Here is a 19,769-nt window from a genome sequence, read left to right as displayed (position 1 = left end):
GATGCTGCCCCGGCCACCCGGGGCTGAGCGTGGCGGGGAGCTGGCCCTGCGCGGATCTTCTGCGCGGGTGGGTGCGCTCGGGCTGATCATTAACCGCGCCGGGTATGGACTGAGAGAAGCCTTCCCTTCCAGCGAGGGACGGCTCTTCTTCCGCCGTTCTTCCCCCGCGGCTCCCGGCGGAGGCGGTGGCCGCAGCCCACGGGCTCGCCCTTAGGCGTCCGCGCTGTCCACACCGCCCCGGCCGCCGATGGACGGGGACTCCGCGGTCCCCCGCGGGGCAAGTTCATTCCCCGTGCGGCACGAAAACCCCCTGCGTAGGCCGGCGCGGCGGCGTCGGGCAAGAGCGGAGATCCCCGAGGAGCAATCGTATCGGTGGTGAGAAAGGAAAGAAAAAACTAAAATCAAAGTACCCGCCTCCCCGAAGAATAAAGGCGCGGCGGGGTCGAGCAGCTCCGGACTGCTCTTATTTTTCTTAATTTTCTTTTTATTTCTCCCCCACCCAGGGAGCGGAGTGGAGCGGGAGGCCGGCAGGCGGACCCCAGAGGAGCTGCCAGGCGATGCGCTGGACTCCGCTGGAGCGGCGGGGCTCTCCCTGCCTGCCCGCCGGGTCCTTGGCAAGTTGCGCAGCAGCGGACGGACTCGCTCCCGGCGGAGCAGCGCGTCCCACCGGCGTGCACCGGCGGGGCGGCCGTGCCGCCCCTCCCCAGTGCCGGCGGGGGCGGGCAGGCCCTGGCCCGGCCGTCCGACACCCCCCTAAGCCTCCGCCGGGCGGGAACCGGGGCCGCGCCTCGGCTGCGCCCGGACACGTCCCTGCGCTGATCCCGGCACCGTCCTGCGGGCGCTGCGCCTTCCCTGCCCGTGCCCGTCCTTTCCCGGCGCTCCTGGGGCAGCAGCTCCCGGTGAGAGGTGAGCGCACACAGCTCCTGCACACGTTTTTATGTCACGTCGTGTTCGCGCCCCCCACGGGAGCTGTGTGTGTGTGGCACAGTGGCGGTCCTCTCTCCGCGGGGCTGTCGGTCCGCGCGGCCCCGGGCACCTCCGTAGGTGCCGATACCCGCACCTGTAGCGGCACCTGAGCGTGTGACACGCGTGTGCGATCCGCCACCAGCCGGGCACAGCCCGGGGCCCCGCAGCCCATCCCATCTCCTCCCGTCACCCCCGGGCTCGGGCCCGGCCGGCGGCACCGCGCGGAGCCCGCGGGGCGGAGCGGCAGCGGCAGCGGCGGGAGGGCGCGGTTGCGTCACGGGCGAAGCCCCGCCCCCCGCGGCTCCGCTTCCGCCCGGTTGCCGGGGAGACGCGTCCACAGCGCGGAAATCCCCGCGGGCGCGGAGCCCGCCCGGCGCCGCCATGAGCCAGCGCCAGGTCCTGCAAGGTAGGCCGGGGCCGGGGCTGGGATCGGGGCCGCGGGGCCGGGGGTCGGCGTGGCCCCCGCCCGGCGGCTGACCCGGCGCCCTGGCGCTGCCGCCCGCAGTGTTCGAGCAGTACCAGCGCGCCCGGACGCAGTTCGTGCAGGGGGTGGCCGACCTCGCCGCCCGCCCGCAGAGCATCGAGACCCTGCGGAGCGCAGGTACGCGGGGGCCAGCGGGGCCGGGCGGGGCGTGGCCGCGGGGGTTTGCGGGGTCCCGCGGGGCCGCCGGGGCCTTTCCTTGGTCTTTTTTTCTTTCTTCCCCTCCTCCTCCGTTGGCCACTCTGTTACCGAGGATTTATTTTCCAGATTTTTTTTTTGCCGAGTCTCCCGCGGCGCGAGGGAAGTTGATTGCTCTGGTCAGCGGCGGGCGGGTGCCCCGCAGGTCTGTGCGGAGTGGGGTGTCTCTGGCTGTCATCTCGTGTTTACTTCATGGAAAATTTCTCAGTATAACCCATTTCTTCATTTACTTCCTCTAGCTTCCAATGTAGCTTTATGTAAAGTCCAGAACTTGGATTTCCCGACGAAACCAGCACTGAGTTGCCAAGGAAGTCCTACTTTAGATTAAACTATTTTTATACCGGCTTTAAAAGTTGTTCCTTAATTCTTCGATACTTTCTGTCAGCAGATTTGTTCAGTTTGGGAGGGATTTGCTTTTGTTATATTGTTGTCATGGGATGTCGTGAACCAAATTGAACATTTTTAGAAAGAGGAGCTGCAGGAGCACTTCTACCAGCTGTTGTGCTGCTGGCATCTGGCAGACCCACTCTGCTCGGCCAAAGTTCCTGAGCTTAAAAGAAGAAAAAGAGGTGCTTGGTAATCGATTATCTGAATGACAGTTTGAAAATGTGGTATAGATCAATTGTTGGTTTGCCATGTGGTATTCATGAATTGGTTATGTTTTGGTTTGTCTAGATTTTGGTTTTAATACTTGTTTCCCAGACCTAGTAAAACTGTCAGTCTTTTCTCAAATACAATGGTATCAAAAAAGCAAACAAAAAATGAAAGCCACTGGTGTAAATATTTACAACTTTCTGTTATTGTATTTACAACTTTATTAAAATGGTTTTATTGAATATCTATCACTTTAATTCTTGCTAAAGAAACATTTGTTTTGATTATGGGAGTGACATGTTGACACCAAGCCTTTTGTATTACTTTGCTGTGGCTCTTGATTTTTTTTGGTTTTGTTTTGTTTATAATCTCCCAGTGAGTTAATGCCACTGCTATAGTTTACACAAGTGATCCATGTTTACCAAAGGGACATATTGGCTATAGGAATAATTTATGTCTTATTTGTACAAAGAGGTCCCTCTGTGTCCCTTACAGTTCTGGTTTTACCAACTCACAGAGAGAGATCCCATTTAGGCAGGCTCAGCATATTTAAAAATGCAGAAAGTTTCTATTTAAAGAAAGCAATCAAAGTGCCAAGCTAACTTCCATTGCATTGCATTTCTTCTTAAAATAATTATTTGATATAATCTGGTTGATAACTACTTCAGAACTGATGTCTTACTTGTGCAGAACAATTAATCAGTTCAGAGGCCCAAAACTTCCTTCTGCACAGAGCTGGTGTTGGTCTGAAGGTTAATTTTACGGGGATCAGGCTCTGTGGGAATGTGCATTTGTGTAGGTTATCTTTCTTGGCTCTTTCTAGTTCTGAGCTGCTTTTCCACAGGCTTTAGTTTTTCAGATGCTGGAAAAGAGGGGAATGTCTGCAAATATGATGTTTCCTATTACAATTTGTTTGAATGGACCATAAATATTTTATCATCTTTCGCACCTGTGCCTTTAAAAATACTGTGTAGTTATATAACTGAAATGATAGCTGTTAGTTTTCACCTTTTCTGGATGTGCTAGATACAGGTTTTAAACCCTCCTCCTAAATCAAATGTGTTTGTTTTTTTTTTTAAACCTCCCACTAAATAAAAGTGATTTGGTCCTTTTATTAAAACCCATGTACAAATATTTTGAGACACAGCTGTCTAGCACATCACTGATGTACCTTTTATGGTCTTGAGCACTGGAGCAATGATTTAAGAAAGATGTTTGTCTATACGTATATCTCTGTATAAATCCATACATAAAGTGATTGAGGGGCTTGTTTCTTATTCTGGTGAATAGGAATTCTAGCCATTCCTTATGGAGATCACTTTTAAGAAGATGAGGAAAGTCTTTGCTGTCATTTTATATTAGCTATAGGAGTCAGGGGCACCTTGCAGGGTTCTTTTGTTGGATCTCAGAAGTTGTCAGGGCTTAGTATTTTGCTGGCTGGCGCAGAAGGCAAGATTACAGTGACTTTTGAATTGGAACAAAATTGAGCCCTTAAGAATTCAGACTGGCAACAGTGAAAGATCAGTGCTCAAGGAATAAAGCATCTGATCCCATTTTAGAAGTCCTCCTTATAAATACTTAATGTCTTATAAGAAAAATAAAGACTAGTTTGAGACCTTATTCTTTGTGGAGGTGTTCTGGACACCATGTAACATAAGGAAAGATGGAAGTATATTGAAAAAATTATTCTCTACTACGCTATAAACCCTACTTCTGTGGTATTAGACCAGGTACAAGCAGTGGTATTGTTGCAAATTTGGAGACTGCAGCCTAGAGGGGAGCAAGTAGCCAGGATCAAAGGCAGGAGTTCCTTACACTGGCTTGGCTGTTGAGAAACCTTAAGGTACTGTTATTGTATGACCTGTAAAGAAAACTGCTGGGAAGCTGGAAAGAAGGTCGGAGAGGGCCGACAGGAAACCCACCTTTTTTAGGGCATCTCTCTTCTCTCATCAAGTTCTGGAGCTGCTTTTCCTACTGAGCAGAGATCCTCAAAGTTGCCAGGGAACTGGAATCTATCCCTGGACTTTGACACATTTACATGGCACTGGCTCTGTCCTGGTCAGGAATGTCCTGGGGGGTTAGTGCCTGGGAGCTTAACAGCTTTCTGGTGGCAGGGGTGTTCAAGGAATGATCAGAGAAATTCCTTTGTCTTGGAATTCATTCCTGTGTGTTTTCCAACTCTCTGGCTGGCTTTGATAAAGTTGTTTCTTATTATTAAATTCTACTATGAATAGTAATTACAGGGTTTGTCATTTGAATATTTAATTAGTGGATACTTTGAAAAAAAAATCTCCTCCAAAACTTCTAAACCTTTTCCATTTAGTAAATATACATGTGAAACAATGACAATCTTGTTTCTGGAGGCCTGTTGACTAATTGGAGAAGCTACTTTGATAGTAGCAGTTTTAAACATACACTTTAAAAATAAATCTATTCATTTGGCAGCTACTGCTCATGAAGTTTGGTACTAGAATGCATTATTCAGCTCCACGCCCCCTCATCCTTCCAAAATTTAAAATCCTAGAAACAGACTATTTTCAATTATAGTGGCAGAACTTGGGAGAATTTGAGTTCTCTTTCTTGCACTGAGATTTAGGCAGCTGTCTGTCTTTTAAAAGACGTAGGAGAAAGCCTGAGCTGGTTCTAATATGTTTCTAAGAGTGGTAGTCACCGAGGGTCTAATTCTTCTTTGCCTTTTGAAACGCAGTGAAATCCATTGAAATAGCATTTTGTTTTGATTTTTTTTTTTAGAGGCATTTACAATTCATGTTTAATACTTAGAGTAAGACTTGAATTACATCTAGGTATTCATTTTTGAATTATCTGACAGTACTGTTTTTTATTTATTTATTTTGCATTAGAATATACGGTGATGAGAATGTTGCTTTTAATATGTAAGTTATTTAAGGCCATCATTGTGATTAAGAAACAGTTTAGTCTTGCAATTTAGCCTTTGACTTTAAAGATATTACAAGATCAGCTCTTTAACCCCTTTCTTGGGGCTAATCACGTTCTTAAGCATAACGGCTGTGGAAATCATAGGGAAAGCTGAGTATGGAATGTGGAAAAAGAACTCTGAAGCTGTGTGGTACAGCAGCCTGTGTGCTGGGGCCCCACATGCCTGGGTTCCCTTCTCTTTGCTGCTACGGTGGTTTTATCATCTAGGGCAGATAACTTCAAATGTGGTTCCTCTGCCTTACCTACGTGCTGAGCAGTCTGCAGGGTTCCAAGAAAGTTCCAAAATGTCAGTGTAAAGGAAGATCCTTTCCCAGCGAGTCTCTTCCAGCAGTCCTTCCACTCCATCAGCCCACGACCCTGAGCCCAGGTCTCCTCTCCCTTATGCTTGATATCAAGCTGCTTCTGAGGCCTTATACTCCAGGACTAAGCCCTCTCCTCTCCTTACCTTTGAGCATTTTCTCCTGTGTTTGTTCCTCACCATGTTGGCAAGAGGCTATAGCTTGGGGGCAGGGCTCATCTGAGTCAGACTGGGGCTCCGCCACAAACCCTTGTGGCATGGCAGATTGTCCCCTACTTCGTGGTTTGTTTTTATGTAAGTAAAGGGTGATTGGCATCAGTGTTAGGTCTCTCTTGCCTTCAGAGCTAACTGGTGACAGGTTTTAAGAGCCATATTTCCACATCTTTGGAGTCATTTTAGGAGCCTTTGTTATTGGGGAAAGGCTGATCAAATCAATTTCCACTCCTCCAACTGAGTCTTTCTGCCCATCAACTTTTCTTTCTAGTGTACATATCTTAAATGTACCATTTTTGAATGTGATAATCGGACGCTTGGCCCTGTATAATTAGGATCAGACTCTGGGAAGTGATTTTAGGATATAGTTCCACATTTTGCATAAGTTAAAGAATGTGCTTTGATAGCACAGTACTTTATAGAAAGCTTACTGGGAACATTTGGACCTTGAAAGTGGATATGCATAACAGACTCCAGTGCCCCCATGTAGCCAGTTTCAACACTGGGGTTTGTGTCCTCTCTTGTGAAGGATGCATACAGGGTTTTTTGTTTTGTTTTGTTTTGTTTGTTAGTTTTGTTTTTTTGGGGGGGAGTGTTTGTTTGGGTTTTTTAAATTATTTTGATTTGGAGTTAAAAGTTTTGCTGAGCATTGGTGGCAGGAGAAGTGTGGGAGGACTATGCAATGTGGCAAGAAAGGCAAAAGGTTGTCTTGGGAGTTGTAGCAGATCAGGTGTGGAGAGTGGCTTTCCTCAAGGCTTGATGGCATGGTGGTACCTGATGAAAAGAAGAAGGAGGCTGTGTATTAAGGAAAGTATGAGAGAGATGAAAGGAGAAAGTAAATGCAACTGAAGCTGGAGGACTTGGCTTTTTCTGTAACTCAATGAAATGGAAGCTCAACTGCTCCAGTATTCCTCCTCTTCTCAGTCTCTTGTCCTGCTTGGAAATTTGCAAGTAAAATGTCAAAACTGGAATTTGTTAGAAACTTCAGTCTCATCTTAACAAGTGGCCATTAAAAAGAAGCAACTTCTTGTGACCACCTTGGTTTTGGTGTGTCTGTGTAGGATTGTGTGGTGGTCACTAATACCCCCTTGAGAGGTATTTTCAGAAATTCATCCTCTTGGAACAGGATTAGTTATGCTTCATTAATGTAGAAGCAGGGTCTGGCATCTAAGGAGGAGAAACTTACTGCTCCTCAATCCTTCAGAAATCTCCAGTCATACTGTCAAAGTGAATCTGCATTATGTCCCACACCATCTGGTAATTGCTGTACAAATTACTTGATTACCCAGAGTCTCTGTTACCAAACTGTATTCATGTTCCCTTTGATCTTTGAAGGATTGTAGTTGTGCTGTGCATGGAACTGTTGCAGTGAGGAGTCCTTTCTCATGGAGAGTCACACTTGAGGAGTCTGTACTTGAGACATGCATACTGTGTTGTCTCTGGAAGAGGCTGTGTCGAGATGAGTGAGTGTGAAAATTCTCTCTTACTACCCTTCTGAGAAATTTGTTTCAAGGAGGAGACTTAAAACTCACTGCTATGCTGCTTCTAACAAAGGGTAGTTGAAGATAGGGAGTTGGGGTGAGGCAGAAATAAATTTCCATTGTATTTCCTTGTTAAATCAGCTGAATTTGACATGAGGAGCTCTGAAAAATGAAGCTGATATGATAAATGTATGAGTGCCAGTGTTAGCTCAGTAAATGTTCTTAATGTAAGAGGTAGCAAACAAAAGTGATATGTTATCTTTGATCCAAAACATAAATTAGAAGGACAGAATCTTCAAGACAAGAGGGAGTCCAGAAACAGCAGTAGTGTAGGGTGAAACAGCTTCATCCTGTTTCAGGCACATCTGCCCTTTTAAAACAGAAATAAGCTTTCCTTTAAGGAAGGAGAATAGGGTAGGAGTGGTCATCTTCAGGTGCAGAAATGGAAAGAATTTCCAATGTAGTGATGTTTCTCTGTTTTGTGATTAGTCAGGTTTGACAAGGATTTGATGAGGATGGGAGGAGGGCAGAAGTATTCTGCATGGATTCCAGGTGATTTTCCCCAAGAAATCAAAATGACCAAGCAAAGATTGCTCTCTCCAGAATAGTGACTATTTGTTTGGCTACAGAAACTTAAAATTAAAAAAATTTGGAACCTGCTGCTGCCCTGAGTGATTTTTTTTTCCCCAGATAGGCAGCAGCCAACATTTGCTTGCTAAAAGAAAGTACATCAGGCCTGTACATAACAGTTCCACTTGAGAAGTGTGTGATTCAGCTTCTAAAGTGTGTCGTTCTTTAAAACAAATCTGAGTGGGAAACTGAGGATAGAAAGAGGAATCATTCCTTGCCTGAGGTCAGCCAAGGTTCTGTGATGCAAGAGAGAATATTTGGCAGTAATTCTTTGTTACTCAGTTTCTGAGTGCTAGTGGGAACTCTTCCAAAACAAATCTTGTCCAATGGTTATTTTGTAGTTTACTATGCGTGTGGTTGCCTTTGAATTAGAGTTAATGAATTTTCTACTTCTGTCACAACAGACTTATTTGGAAGAAGACCTAAGAGTTCTAAAGTTTCAGCAGCAAGACAATGTTACTCCCTGATCTATACGGCCTTGTTCACTTGGGTGAATGGTAAAGTAAAAGGAAGTTGTTGGAAGGTCCTTGCCTATTTTCCCGCTCTAAGATAATGTTAGATACATTTGAATTTAATTAAAAAGGTTGATAGGATTCCTGGCTTGGACCTCTTTGGAGAAGAGGGGTAGACTTTGCTGTAGACAGGATAGTTGACAGGAAGAGATCAAATAGAGGAGCTCACCAAATGAAGCTGTCTCTGGGAGAAAGAGCTGGGCTGGGGCCAGTGCCGGAAAGCTTCATCCTGTTTCAGGCACATCTGCCCTTTTCAGCACTATCTTCAAAAGTCATAGAAGGGAAGGTGGATATCTTTCCTGTAGATGTTTTAGTGGAGACTATAGAATCTGTGTAACTGTTTCCATGCTCTCACAGAATTAATTCTTTTTTTTTCTAAGTGCTGTGAAGAAGGAAATACTAGGTTTGCTAAAGATGTAAAAATCCTGACAATGATGAAAACTGCTCAAGCCTTTGGTCTTATAGAGTAGTTGGAGATGATGGATAGCATTTCAACACAGAGGAAGAAAGTGGTTTTAAGAGAAGGTGGAAAGTAAAGGTAAAAGCTTTCAGATATGTTCAATGTGCAGGCATAATCTAGGCCTATGCACTTCTCTCAATTCTCAGTTAATTTGATGTCAATATAAGGCTTGTACGACAACAGGAATTGATTTTTCTTCGTCTTGTTTCTCGAAAATTCTTGCTATGATAATTATTTGTCCACTGTCTCTTCTCACATTCAGACATCATTTTAAGAAAATATAGTCTCCTTGAGGATCAGCACAGTTGCTATTATTTCTAAACCTGTTTTTTTTTCTAACCTTGTTGTAGCCTCTTGTGCCCTTTCTTCAAACAGTAACTCCCATTTTACGTTTCATCTTTTTCCTCACTTTAAGCTGCACCAGCTAAAATAATTCACAGTAGAACATTTTGTGCTGATGCTTAAATGTTATCACCCAACTTTACAAAGTCTATACTGCCATGAAATGAATGGTATTGGTGATGGGGAGGCATGCTGCATGGAAACATTTCCGGACTCAAGGCTTTTTACCCCGTTCTAAAAATGAAATCTGTGTCAACTAATCTTGAAAATACAAATTATATAAATCTCACATTTGGGACAACTCGAAGCATATGTATGTGTAAACTTTCTTGTATGTGGTTTTACATTTTGCAGTGTGTAGGTATGTCATTAAGACCGGAAACATGTCACATGGTCCGGACCTAGCTCCTGGGTAAACTGATTCTAGTCTCTTTAAATTTCACTGGATTTCAAGACCATCACCAGAACTGACATTACCAGTTGGACACATCCTGGTTCAATGTCCCAGCCATCAGGCTCTTGGCTTTTTTAGGGTCAAGACACTGCACACTGAAGTGTTCCTTTCTGTCTCCATCAACCACTTCTAACAGTCTCTTTTGTATCAATAAAACTAAATTTTTTTCTCCCTTTTTTTAATTTATTAAATAATCTTGTTTCATATTATATCAAGTCAAGGGCTCAAATGTAATATGTGTCCACTAAATGCAAGTGAACTACTTCTAACTGTTCCTGCTTTACTGAAATACCTTCAATGTACACAGAGTCAGAACAGCAAGCATGAGGTTCCCTTAGGAATTTCAGCAGCTGTTTGACCATGCAACTGATGTTAGAGGGAAGGACAAGAAATGCCCTCCCACAGAGGGTGCAGATGACTTACTAGAAGGTAATAGATGATATACAGTGTTGACCCCAACTTGTATGTTTGTTTTTACTTTTAATTTGTCATATAAAGTACTTAGTGCATTTTTTATATGAAGCATAACTTGCTAATGAGACCATACCTGCTATCTGGGGAGTTTGTGAGAAGATGTCAATATGATGACCACATTCTGAAGCAGTGACTTCTGCAAAGTGCTAAATGCATTCATGTTGATCTTACAATACTGGAGGATCTGTCTTTTGTCAGTTGTACACGGGAGGCCTCTCAGCTCCCAGTGGCTTTGACAGAAGTGTGAGCAGGTGCCAACTACGTTGCAGATCTGTTCCATAGGTCCTACGCATACATGTTCAATTAATGCATGTTACAGAGCCCTATTTGGTGTTTCTGTAGTGCTATTAGACATCACAATTTTATTTTACTTCTCTCTTTTTTCTTTTATTGTGTGCCCTCCTGAGACCTGTTTTATTTTGACTTGTGAACATGCTGGGAGGCTGTACCTCTCATGACAGTGCAGCTTTTGTCTGGAGTATTGACTTTCCCACAAATTCATTAGTGGGCAGCATGGCCTCCATGGTTAGTTTTTCCACCTCTGCACTCCCAGCTCCTTCAGAGCCATGTATAGATTATTAGGTTATTTTCTTCTTTCTTGGAGCAATTGGTTTTAATGTAAAATAAAGGTGAGAATTATATTGCTGCTCAACTTACTTTTTTTTCCTTCCTTTTCAGTGTCTTTCTATATGGAAGTATGCTATGGGTGTAATTTCTAATAGCCTCCATCCCTTTGCACTATTCCCTGCTCTGAGGTCCTCAGCTTTTCTTTGTCATAGTGTGCCTGTTGAACACCTGGGTGTTACTTTCCATTAGGCAATGATCCCCTGTTGTGGGACTGTCACACTAAAAGACCTTTGCTCACTGCTAATAACCACAAGAGCCCTTGGGGAGGGAAGTCTTGCTTTCCTCCACAGTCACCCAACTAAATCTTTCCTTTTGTTACCAAAAAAAGTGTAGTGGAAAGGACTGAGAAAGCTGATATGAAGATAATGTGTGTAGCTCTGACTGTTCAGTATTCTGTTGTAACACATCTGCATTTTCAGAGAGCTCTGCTTTCTGGCTGAGGTATAAAGTTCTAAAGTGTTAATTCATGCAGCTGGCTGGTAGAGGGAGAGCACATTTGGAGAATCACAACACAAGTGATTTTCCCTTCCCAGACCTTAGAAATCACATTTTTTATTTAACCAAGTGAATCTCATTTTTATCCTTATTGAAGAACCTTAGTTTAACTGTAGAAGGAGCTTCCAGATACAGATTGGTCGTCTTGGATCATCCTTGTTGCCTTTCACTGAACCTTTTTCAGTTCTGCTCTACTGGAGGGTATTAAATGTAGGATAGTGATGGTCTCTGCTTTGGCTTTTACCCCTTTCCAGATAATCCTGAGTACCCTGTGTACTTCTGTGGGTAAAGTTTCTTCTCTGCTACTGAGCAAGAGCTGGTATCTCCACATGTCTGCTCTCACATTGAGATCTTTCTTCTGGTTGGTAGTAATCTGTTGGGGGTCCATCACTGCATATAAAAGGTTGGGGTTGGGTTTCCTGTTTGAGCTCCATTTCACTTACCATTTTGTAATCCAGTAATTCAGTTCCTTATAGTTCCCCTCACTGGTACTTTCATATTCTTTATGCTTAACTGATACACTGTGAACTCATCAGTGGAAGCATATCATAAAGATGATAAGAAAATCTTCGGCTCTTCTATCTGGAGTATAATATAGTGTGGATTTTGGTCTCCAAGTCATTGCTTATAACAGATGAAATGTAATTTGGTGCAAAATGCCAAGAGAGGTTCTGCTGGCATGATAAATGAGTGACAAGACAATGTCTTCTCACCAGGACCTCTGGATGGAGTTTCCCATGAATATGTGAACATGCGCATTTTATATATGTTTGAATATACCTTATTTTCTTGTGTAAACTTTAAGACATGTATTTTACAGATATTTGAATACAGCTTATTTCTACATGTGACTTTTTTATATTTCAGAATTGTTTTGTACCTATGAAAAATGGTCAGAAACAGTCAGCAGTGCTATCCAAGTGCCAACTTCATTTCAGCAGAACACCTGGATTTCCTACATGTTCTTATTACCTGGAAGAGTAGGTTTTTATGAATAAAGGCAAACGTTTAGAAAAATTTCTGCTTACCGAATGGGGTTTCTTCTTCTTGCTGTAACTCAGGTGTAGTGTCTTTGCTGAGACCTCTTTTGCTGGATGTTGTCCCAAGTGTTCGACAGACTGCTGCCTTGGGTCTCGGGAGACTTGCTGATTATAATGTGGACTTGGCAGAGGCAGTTGTGAAGGCAGGCGTTCTTCCACAGCTCGTGCGTTCATTGCCTGAGGAGAATGTAAGGCATGATTGTTTTCTTAAGTAATATTTTTTTTAACTATTGCACAGGGAAGGGGAAATCTTTCTGTATCAGCATCTGTTGTTATTCTAATATGACATTAAATGTACTGAAGTCAGAGCAGCATGTGTGTTTGAACCTCTGTGAGATCACTGTGTGCCTAAGTTTGACTTCAAATAAGCTTGACTTTAAAATATCGTATTACTGTTTAATGCACTATAGGAAATACATTCATTGCACTGAAATGTTTTTAAAATGTTGAGTGATGCTTTGTAAAAGCTCTCTCTTTAAAAATGAGACAATTTGAAAGCTGGGGTGGTAATTGACTAGGATTTGACAATAATACCAGACAATTGTAAAATACATATAAAAAGCCTGAACTTCTGTAATGAAATATTTGATATCTCCAAACATAGGCTTTTGGAAATCTGTAGCATGAGAAATATCAAGCCACTGGCATAGAAAAATATACTAGAAGGCTTTCATTTTCATATTTGTCAAAACCAAACAAGGTATAGTCACAATTGCAATGCAAATACATCTGGTGGTCTCTTTTACTCCCTTTTACACATTTTTCTTCAAGCTCCATGTCTCCTCCAGCTTTGATTTTCCAGTGATGCTAACCTAGATTAACAGAAATACTTTCTAGTAAGGTTCCTAAAAACTGGAGAGAGACAGCTGAGAGTTAAGTGCACTGATATCATGGCCATGCTAAGGTTGCGCTTTTGATTTAGAAGAAGTAGGTTTTCAATGGAAATACAATTTGGAAAGCTATATATTTTAATTTTCAGTCTTTTGAGGAAAACATAGATGTAAGTACTCATTGCATATTTTTTGTGCATATAGAATCATTAATCATGGGGGAAAAAAAACCTAAAGAAAAACTTTGATGGCAAGATACTGTTGTAGTGTGGAAAGAAAGTTAAGGTTTTAATTAGACAAGTTTATAGGCATTTTGATTATTTTATTTCTATTTTTAAGGGAAGAAGTGGAACACAACTACCCTCTGTGTTAGTTTGGAAACTATCCCCCCACTACAACTCAAACCTCTCACTAAATTAGCTGGAGTACCCTGATTTATCTCTTCCATGTTACTGCCCATGCTGTCACTACACTCAGATAGCTGTAATTCAGAATTACTTGGGGCAGCAGCAAGACTAGTTTGAGGTCATGGAAAGCATAATATGCCTTGGTGACTGAGAGCAAGTGAAACTCATTATCCAGTTCATGCAGAGTTTAGCAATGCATACAGTTTGCTACTTCCCATAGGCAAAAGAAAACATTTCCATTCCACTCAATCTTAATGTATCAACATCTATATTTAAGGATGAGGTTCTTTGAGCACACAATGAATACTATTTCTACTGATTTATGGAGAACAGTTACAGGGTCACATCCCAGATCAATGTTTTATCAATTAAACAGAGCAAAATCTGGTTTTACAGTGTGTTTTGACTGTTGCCTGTGAATATGATTTGTTTGTAAATAATGTGTTTTGAATAATAAAAACAAAGAAATGTTTTTCTTTGCCAGGAGCATAATTAACAGAAATAACATACCCATATTTGCACAGACATAGACTGATATAAAACAACTATAGCTCCATTGAGTTCATCAAAACTTGGGGTAACTTAAATCATCTGGGAATTTGACCATTTTTCTGTTCTGTTTCCCTTAACTTCTCTTCCCCCTAAATGAGGTCTAATGCTTTGCTTGTAAATTATATTTAATGTACCTGCTTGTAGGCCTTAACTTAGAAGACTGGATTTTTGGCATTAAGAAATTATATCATTACTGGTAAACTAAGGAAGGTAAGGCCATGTGTTTGAGCACTGGAAGATGACTGTGCTTGTTAATCATTAACAGGCTCTCTGATGTGGTTTTAGCCAGTGCCAGCCATCAGACTACTCAACAATGCCTGGACATGGTTTAAAGATAACACAAGGCAGGGACAGTTTCCAGTAGCATAGACAAGGCCATTGTGCTTTGAGGAAAGAGGAGTTCAGGTGGATGAATGTGATATGCTGTCACCTTCCTTCAGGGCCAGGGAGTGGCCTGGGTCCATTTTGCTTCCTGTGGGGCCATTGCAGGTACTTCTTTGTTGCCATACCTTAGTGCTTTAGATCAGACTTTTGAAGGTGTTTGGGCACCGTACAGGATGCAAAAAACCACTGACGTGGTTCTTTGTTTTTCTGGACTTGATCCAAAAGGGATGTGGGGTTTGCATTGTTTAAATTTTGGGTATATTGACAGTAGGAATCTAGCACTATAAAGTGCCCAGGCTCCCTGTGCAGAGCAGGGGAGAATCAGTCATCTTGGGATGAGATCAAAGCCGGGTGGCATGTGGAGGAAGAGTCCTCTAGAGCTTGTCCATAGGGATGATTTGTCAATGGCCAGGCTGGAGACCATACTCTGGGCACGTGAACATAGCAGTAGGTTACTTGTGTCCCTATGAATTTTGCCCTTCACGAGGGAGGAGAGCTGTCTCACGACACAGTTTTCTCTGGCTGGAGTACTTTAACCAGGCTCTAGATTTTTAAACTATAAGGCAGTGGAAGAAACTTAATGTTCAGCTTCCACACCCCAATGAGTGTTGTGAAGCTGCAAGAGGAGACTGAAATGTGACTTTTGGGGAAAGACTTTACCTATGCTTTTAGAAGAAACTACAACTACTGTTGCAGTTTACATGGGAACCCCATGATTGTGCAGTGTCATATATTAAATACTCAAAACATGTATTTGGTCCAGCACTGAGGAGGATGGACAGAACTGAGACAAGAGCTTAGACTTGCTTGCACTTATGACAGAGGTGCCAAAGTGCTTAGTCCTGTACAAAATGAGCTGTTTCTGCACACATGCAGGAGTAAAATTGCAGGCTGCTTGATCAAAACGTAGGTTCACTCAGTATTGGGTGTTGGAGGGATGGGTTTTCAGGATCTTAGCTGTGGACTTTAGGCAGTATTTAGGCATTTCAGGATTCAGATCCTAAACCCTTTTATTGGATCTAATGCTTTTAGTTTCCTGTTTGTAAATGTAAACATTGTTTTCTCATAGAGATGTTGTGAGGGTATCTGCATTAGAAATTGTAAAACCTTGCTAGTATCACAGATGGGTAGAATTATTTTAGGAGCTTGCCCTGCATAACCTGTATAATCTGGTTAAATATGTTAAGAGCTATTGTTTTTGCAGCTCTTGTCGTTCACTACTCACTTGAACAAACAGGCTTATCTAGACTATTATCTTTTCCCCATATCCTCTTAGCCCTCTCGTTTTTTCTGTTTGTTTATGCTCTTACTGTAGATTTTAGATCGTGAGCTGTCTCAAAGAACTGTAGGTTCGTTGTTTGTGTGATGCTAGTGGTCCTGATTTGGATTGGTATGAGATATTGCTGCTACTAAAAACGTCTAATTTAGGCACATCTGTACTGTATTATGCTTTGAACTACTTAATGTTAGTGAAAGTTTGTTTGCTTTGTTTTTTTCTGATTTGTCTAGCGTTACTACAAGAAAACAGCTGCATTTGTGCTAAGAGCAATTGCTAAACATTCTCCACAGCTAGCTCAGGCAGTAGTTCAGAGTGGAGCACTGGAAACGCTGGTGATTTGCTTGGAAGACTTTGACCCTGGAGTCAAAGAAGGTGCATGTTGGGCTTTTGATTATATTGCCCGACACAATCCAGGTAACAAGTTTCACATGTTATCTTTCAGCTTAATGTTATGTGATAATTACAATAAATTGCATGATTTTGATAAATAGAATAAGATGCTTTTTCTTCTGTTATAAAATTCTAAATTTGGGATAAAACCCTAATGTAACTGTACCATTCCTACAATGCTGTACCTTTTGTGGGAAACTGGCATACCTGACACCAGGAGTGCCTGGTTGTGAGAAGTGCTCTAAGAGGAGATGTGTTTGGCCTGCAGCCAAGAAAGGACACTGCTTTATTCATCTTCATGAAGAAATTTCTGAATCTTTATGTATTGTGTGAGTGTTACTGCGGAACAAAGGTTCTTTTGCTTGACATTAGTTCTTACTTTATATACATAGTGGAATGGACAAGCCTAGGGAGAAGCAAGTTTCATTCAGCTTACAGCAGTATTTGCAGGATAAATAGGCCAAATTCATTGCAGTGACTATATTATCATTAGCCAGTAGACCACACTCCTCTCTGAGAGTCAGGAATAGATCCTAGGAATCCAATATTGAGCAGTTCACTGCTGTCTCACAGGCAGTTGTATAACTCACTGGCGGTGTCATGTTCCTATTTAAAAGCTGGTCCATGTAGTTGATAGTTCTTTTACCAGCTATTTATATAGTTCAAGTAAAAGTTTAGAGCTATGAATCAAAGAACTGAGGGAAGAAACTGCTGTCTGGAAGGAGTGGGAGAAATGGCTAGGGTTCATATTGTTTGAAATTAAACTAATTCTAGGATCATAACATTAATTCATGGTTTTATGCTTGGCTCTAAAATGTACATAGACTGTGAAAGTGATTTTATTTCTTTAATCAATGCAAACTGTTGGACTGCGGAAGGCATGAGGGATTCCTCCTTCCCACTTAGAGGGTTAAAGTGCTGAGACAGTCTCCAAAGTTGTTAGCACCTTTCTAACAGACTGCATTTTCTGGGGAACAGATTAATTCTTGGGGCACCTCTCTGGTAAAGATCTTTTTGTCTTTTGGTCACCAGGATTGAATCCCACCCTTGGTGGAAAATAATTGTTCCTTCCATGTGAAATATACTTATTTAAATATCAAAAGTGTTCATTTGTGTAAATGTGTATAGTGTGTCTGTGTCTGTGTTACTCTTAACATAAACATTTCTGTAGTTTTGTTATGTCAGTAAATCAATATTGACTCACTTCAATTACCCTTCATGCTATTCACTGCATGAATGCTGATGGATCTTTAGGGTGATCCAGTTCACTCTGTGACAGCATTGTTTGCAAAGATGGAGGTGATGTGGGGGTATTGAAGACAACAAATTCTTCGTACAAATTTTTATTCCATGGTTATGAATAATTTATTGGCTGATGGTGAATGGGTGCATACCTTATGTCAATTTACAACAGCAATAAGAACAGCATTTTCAGAAATCAGGTTGAAAATGTGCTACCAAGCTGCAAGCATGAGGACATAGACAGATCACTAGATGCAATCAGTGAAAAACCCCCAAAAAACCAGCAAACGAAGCCCCAGAAAACCCCACCAAAAGATCCCTGGAAAAATTGTTCTTCCTCTGCCCAGCTACAGCTAATTTAGAGGATTTACCTTGCTTTATAACACAGTCACAGGAAGTCTCTAATATGATTATTGAAAGTAGAGGCGTTATACTGAGAAAAGATCACTCTCTGTATGGTATGTTTCTTACACTCCTACAAGCATGCCTTTGCAACAGGATATTGTTGGAGATGGGATACAGAGATAAGTGAACTTGTTCTTATCAACATCTGGTGTTTACTGTTCAAGAAACTCTGGATTAGACTCAAATGCTTGTGTTGACAAAATTTGGCAGTTATAATTTTTTGTCATTAACTTTCTGTGGACACATAATGCAGCTTAAAATAAAGCTGGGTGTGAAATGGTTTTCCCCACCCATAAAAGGTTTTTCAGTTTCAAAAATTGTTTCAGTTCCAAACTGGGATAATATTGAGACTTTTTTTTCTCTCTCTTGAAAAAACTGGGGGATAGGGAGATTTATTTGGCCCAGCAAGAAAAGTTCAGTAATTACAACATACATCTCTGGGATGTATGTGAAAGACAGATTCAAGTTCTGATCTGTGTTAGATAGGATGTGACCCTCTGTCTTCCTAAATGCAATCAAAGGCTCCCAGCATTCAGTGATAACTGTTTGCAGTGGTGAGGGTCTCTCTACTTTTAATCAGAAATTCCATCCATGATCTGGTAAATCTGCTGTCTAAGAACTGCAATGTATGTTCCATGAAAAGACTTCCATTTTGAGAAATCAAGGATTTTCTTCTTTTTTTATTTTTCCTGATGGAAACATTCTCTGCTTAGCAAGTTCTGTACTGACTTCATCCAACAATCTCTTCGTTTCTGTGAACAGATGTCTCCCGAAGGCTTGTGAGATTTTAGGTCAAAACAAATATCTCATGAGATTTCAATACACAAGAAATCCTGCCAGGTCAGATTCCAAAATTTAGGAACTGCTCTTGCAGTTCTCCTCGTTCTTGAAGAGAAGTTCATCTTTGAGATGAATTTCAGATGCTGATCTTAACTCCAAAGTGTAGAGATCAGTGTGCTGTAATTTTGCCATTCATTATTTCTAATACTTGTGTTTAAAAAGAAGTGTAAAGTGTTTGAAATACCATAAATGCCATCAAGTCCATGAAAAATATTTTGTAAACTTTACTTATACCATATTCAGTTACTTTTAAAAGGCAAAATTCTTTTGTTTGAAGTAGGCAAATAATTTGGCTTTCCATTTTCTTTGCCTACATTATAGGTGTAATTTATTAATTGTCTCACACCTGTTTCAGTATATTGTAAATTGGTAGGAAACCAAAAAAACCCCACTATTTATACTCAATCATATTGCTAAGAGTGTTGCTCATTTTCTCTCATACAGTGGTACACTTTGGATCATAGTGGAGCTCAGCTTGGAAGGGACCTTGGGAGGTCTCTAGTCTAGCTTCCTGCTCTAAGCAGCGTCTGCTACAAGATTAGACCAGGTTGCTGAGCTCATGAGTGATTTGAGCCTAACCTCCATCCTTCTCCTGATGAAAGGTTTTCCCACTGGTTCCAGTGGAATCTTTAGCACTGTGATTGTAGTGGCCTCCATAAACCTGTGATTTGGAAGTGCAGCCTTTGGGCTACTTGTGGGGTTTAGAGTCTTCCTATGTGGCCATTACATGGTCACACAGTCCTCAGAAAAATACAGTGTTTGTGATTTATTTGGTTAAAACACGTTGTTTCCTGTGGATACACCTGCTACCACAGCAGGGTCTGTTTGAGAACCCTGGTCTGAACTGAAACTTGCATTTGTTCCCAACCAAAGGTTTTGCTGCTGCTCCACTGTATGAATGTGATATTGTTCAGAGCCAATTTTCCTTGTCCAGGACTACCTGCACATTCACTTTCTCACTCTCATCTTTTTTCCCTAATATTTTTTGCTTTATCCATACTATTATTGCTGACATATTAACATTAGTTAAAGTTAGTATGGTTTTTTTTTTTTTTTAACACCTTAAAACAGTTTAGAATAATCCTGTAAGACTTTCCATTGATTTCAGTGGGTATGTAGTTAGGATCTTCACTCCTCTTTGTTAGCTTTCCACTTGTCCTGATCACATAAACTCATGACGAGGCCTCAACCTACTTTGAATTAATTTCTTAGTCCCT

At 41.9% G+C, this 19,769-nt stretch overlaps 1 protein-coding gene across 1 annotated transcript in view; it reads left to right on the top strand.

Moving 5' to 3' along the window:
* Positions 1-1,275: 1,275 nt before the first annotated feature.
* The window catches only part of SPAG6 (sperm associated antigen 6), a 37,536-nt gene continuing 19,042 nt past the window's right edge, over positions 1,276-19,769 (top strand). Inside the window, exons 1-4 of the mRNA XM_027658706.1 lie at positions 1,276-1,372; positions 1,472-1,567; positions 12,245-12,411; positions 15,906-16,089. Coding sequence (XP_027514507.1) covers positions 1,348-1,372; positions 1,472-1,567; positions 12,245-12,411; positions 15,906-16,089 — 472 coding nt within the window. The 5' untranslated portion in view covers positions 1,276-1,347. The remainder of the gene's footprint in view (positions 1,373-1,471; positions 1,568-12,244; positions 12,412-15,905; positions 16,090-19,769) is intronic.

This window comes from Corapipo altera, unplaced genomic scaffold (assembly GCF_003945725.1).
Source record: "Corapipo altera isolate COAL_440 unplaced genomic scaffold, ASM394572v1 63, whole genome shotgun sequence".
Lineage (NCBI taxonomy): Eukaryota > Metazoa > Chordata > Aves > Passeriformes > Pipridae > Corapipo > Corapipo altera.
This window is presented reverse-complemented; position numbering and strand designations above follow the sequence as displayed.